The 3,905-nt window shown below is 28.9% G+C and overlaps 1 protein-coding gene across 1 annotated transcript; it reads left to right on the top strand.

Moving 5' to 3' along the window:
* The first annotated feature begins 2,271 nt into the window (after nucleotides 1–2,271).
* On the top strand, nucleotides 2,272–3,109 carry LOC111920881 (uncharacterized). The gene is made up of 2 exons (XM_023916457.3): nucleotides 2,272–2,393; nucleotides 2,481–3,109. Exon 2 carries the CDS (start codon nucleotides 2,490–2,492, stop codon nucleotides 2,901–2,903), a length of 414 nt encoding a protein of 137 aa, XP_023772225.1. The 5' UTR covers nucleotides 2,272–2,393; nucleotides 2,481–2,489; the 3' UTR covers nucleotides 2,904–3,109.
* The last annotated feature ends 796 nt before the right edge of the window (nucleotides 3,110–3,905 follow it).

Below are 3,905 nucleotides of genomic sequence, written 5' to 3'. Positions count from 1 at the left end.
CGACTATAATCAAAATTGTTGGCCTAAAATCCACTCAGAATCATACGAGTTATTAACAAACTGTGGATTTTATGCAATAATTTTGTAGGATTATATAAACAACATACATCACTCGTCGAGTTTCACTGAGTTGGGTTTCGCGCAAAATCAATATCGGATGATTATGTCGGATATTGTTTTCCTCATTGCTAACACATATGATGTAATCGTCTATTTTTTAGACAAGCAAGGTTCGTCGACTTGTTTTCCTCTTTAGCATGGTCCACAAGCCAAACCACATCATATATCTATTGTTATTGGTTACGTCACAATGACCATTATGTGAAAATTGATTTACATGGATCACATCCAATATCTACAGTTTTGTCACTTTGACGTCACTACAGATCAGAGCATTCTGCTGGATGAGAAATAATGTATATTGTTCTACTGAATGCATTACACCGAATGCACCACATACTAGTTGTAATATTCGTTTAGTTGATATCTCTAATAATTATTTAAATTAATTTTATACATTATTAATATTACATATTTTATTGTCAATTTTAACGTATTTCTAATAAAATTAAAATATGACAGTGTTTGATAAAATAGTGTTAAATAAAAATTATAACTTTATTTATTATAGCTGTGTTTGGTCAAAAATAGTTGTAATTGTGTTATTATTATGTTTTTAATAATAAAAGAGAAAAGACTAGATACATTCGATATGTACTCTAATATCTGTCAATATAGAGATTAATCAACTAGGTGAGACCAAAACGACTACCTACACCTAAGAAATAATTGAATAGTAATAAGACCTTAATCAATATAGAAAATAAAAACAAAATATCAATATTAAACTAATCAAAAGATAAATAAAGAGAACAATTATGATAGTTTATAACAACTCTATTTTTGATGGGTAGTTACTAATCTAGTCTACTTAAAAAAGTAATTAACAATTTTTAGCCAAAAATTAGAAATTGTTCCAAAATAGCCTACGAAACCGTAGGTAATTATAGTGGGCTATTGTTTCGCTAAATCGTCTACTGTTTCGGGTTAAGTATAATTTTTTCTTTCTCATTTTGAACATATAAAAGAGTAGGTTTTTTTTAAACCTACGATATTCTCTCTACAAGCTACAATTTCCTAAACCGTAACCTATGGTTTTAAGATAAATCTATGGGATTGTTTTTGTCGTAGAAACATTTCTTTTTGAAAAAAACAAAAACAAAAAAAATTAAAAACTGTAAAACCTACGGTGTACAACCATTTAATGCACAAAATATGCATTAAATGATTGTACACTATATGTTTCCAAAAAACTTACGGTTTCATTTTTTTTCAAAAAAAAAAAACGGAATCAACAATATTTATTGGTTATAACCATTTTTTTTAAAAAAAGGAAAAAAAATTTAAAAAAAAAGTTGTAGGTTTAAGGGAACCTACGGTGTACAAGTCTACATTGTATAATCTGTGCATTGTTGACTTGTACATCGTAAGTTTCATATGAAGCCTACGGTTTTAATATATATATATATATATATATATATATATATATATATATATATATATATATATATATATATATATATATAAAGTTATCCTCATATACAAAAACTACTCTTAACCAAGAATACGGTAAAATTTTGATAAAAAAATTGACGTATATAGTTGTTCTTTGGGTGCTCCACTGAGAGAAAAAATATGCAAATCAAGAAAACAATACTCAAAAGTAACCTAATCTGAAAAAGTATACATTATATACTATAGGTCAATGGGCTACGAAAGAATAGACGAGTCAGGAAACAGTAGTTCATTGCTATAAAAAAGTAGTTTTCAGCCGTTGACCGTAGTCAACTTGCGTTGACGGTAGTCAACACTGGCCAATCTACTATTTCGTTGGCTATTTTTGGCTAATGTGTTTTTTTGGTTATTTATGAATAGATAATTAGTGTTTTAAGATAGATTAGTAATTTCCTTTTTTTTATCATAGGATTTTTTTAAATATTATAATATAAATAAATAAAATATAAAATATGTGCAATAATTTATGCCGTATTACACAATCAATTACGTTCGTGAACTTGTACTGAGAAAAAAAACTGAAATTATATAATTATAAATATTAATATAAAAAATAGTTATTTTTAACGAAAAAAGGAAAATGATTTTAAGACAATCATAAATTCACCCTTAAGATTATTACATTATTTTTATTTTTTTACTTTGACTTTTATTAAAATCCCCTCCACTTTGTTACTGGCGGATCTGAAATGTTAAAAGTATTAGTAAAATTCGACTAGTCACGTCCATAAGGTGACTTGAGCATTTTGCAAATCCCTCATTTCTGGTTTCCCTCTCTCCCTCCCAAATGACCCTTCTCCACACATAACTCTCTTCAGGTTTCTCTGCATTGTTATCAGTTTATCAGTTTATCTCGCCAAAGTTTCTAACTCTCTCTTTCTCTCAATTTGGCTGTTGATGTGTAGGTTTATACTATGTATCCAACTCCACTACTGCTCAAGATTGAAAACATGATTGATGACACGCCTCTCGTTGAGTACTTACTTGTTGAGGCTGTTTATAATGAAAAAATAGCCACTAATGAAGACGTTAACGAGTTTCGCACTAGCTTTTTTGATGAAATGGCCCGTATGTTTTCTGAGATACTTGATCAGAACTTCGGATCTGCAGACATCCGTCTTGTGGTTTATTGGCTAAGATACCGGTATCTTTGTGGACGCCAATCCGAAGGGTATCTTGCAGAACTGTTTGGTGCAACGCAAGATGATGGTGAGGTGCAGGATGATCATCAGGGCGTTGATTTTGTGGTTTATGGTGCTGCTGCTGCGGTTGTTCTTTTAGGGGTTGGTATGCTTGTTAGGGTTTTGGCTCACTATCGACACAAGTAAAAGATGGTATGAGGTAACTTGTTTTTTCTTTTTCTGAAACTACTAGTCTAAATCTGAAAATTGGTAGGGGCAATAAATCGTGACTATGTGGAAGTAATTTCCCGTTTTTGATGGAATTTGTTGTTTTTGGTTTCCTCCAAAATTGGGTTTGGGATTATCAAAGTCATTTCAATTCCGCTTGAGCTTAATTTATCAAATGTTTATTATATAGTGTGCAACTTAGCTTTTGTTTGTTTTTGTGCTTGTGTGAATGTTTCTTTACTTTTTTGTTGATTGTTTTAATTTATTTGTTAAATTATTCTTCCTATTTTATTTGAAATAACAATTTACTTTGATGGTACATTGCAAAATAATAAAAAGTTAGTGCTTGCTTTTAAAGGTATGTACCGGATGTCTTTTATAAAAGATCACCATTTTTAAAATTATTTCCTTCTAATATTACTCTAGACTTAAATTCATTTTTGGACCCTCGGTGTACTTGCTTCTACTTTTAAATTATGTTAATAATTTTGGTTTTTAGCTTGGTTATTAAGGGAACCTTTGCCATCACATTCATTAAAACAACTATATATTTCAACTTATTTTGTGAAATTAATCAAGAAACATCATTTAATATATTATATACTAATGTTACACAGGTTAATTAGAAAAAAGATTATATAAATGTAACTAATTAAATATATATTACATTTTTAAACAATAATATATTATTATGTTTATTAAAACTGTTAAAATTGGGTAAGTTTCAAAAAAATATTATTCCAAACATACAAATGATAAAGTGCATTTCCCATATTATATGGAGAGTAAGGTTCCTTCTAATATTTTGTTTCAAACCTTTTACACATACATATGGAACCTTGATCTAACAAGAACAACCACCAGATTCATTCAAACAGGGTTGAACTCAAGTTTGTAGACCTGTAATAAAGATAAAATTTAATTTTTAACAACCAAAAAAGTTTGTAATAAAATTTCCTAATCAAATCTTGTAGCTTCCAA

The sequence above is a fragment of the Lactuca sativa genome, chromosome 5 (assembly GCF_002870075.4).
Source record: "Lactuca sativa cultivar Salinas chromosome 5, Lsat_Salinas_v11, whole genome shotgun sequence".
In the NCBI taxonomy this organism is placed as follows: Eukaryota; Viridiplantae; Streptophyta; class Magnoliopsida; order Asterales; family Asteraceae; genus Lactuca; species Lactuca sativa.
This window is presented reverse-complemented; position numbering and strand designations above follow the sequence as displayed.

Coding starts and splice junctions, on each gene's coding strand:
- LOC111920881 (XM_023916457.3), top strand. CDS start 2,490: ATGTATCCAACTCCACTACTGCTCAAGATTGAAAACATGATTGATGAC.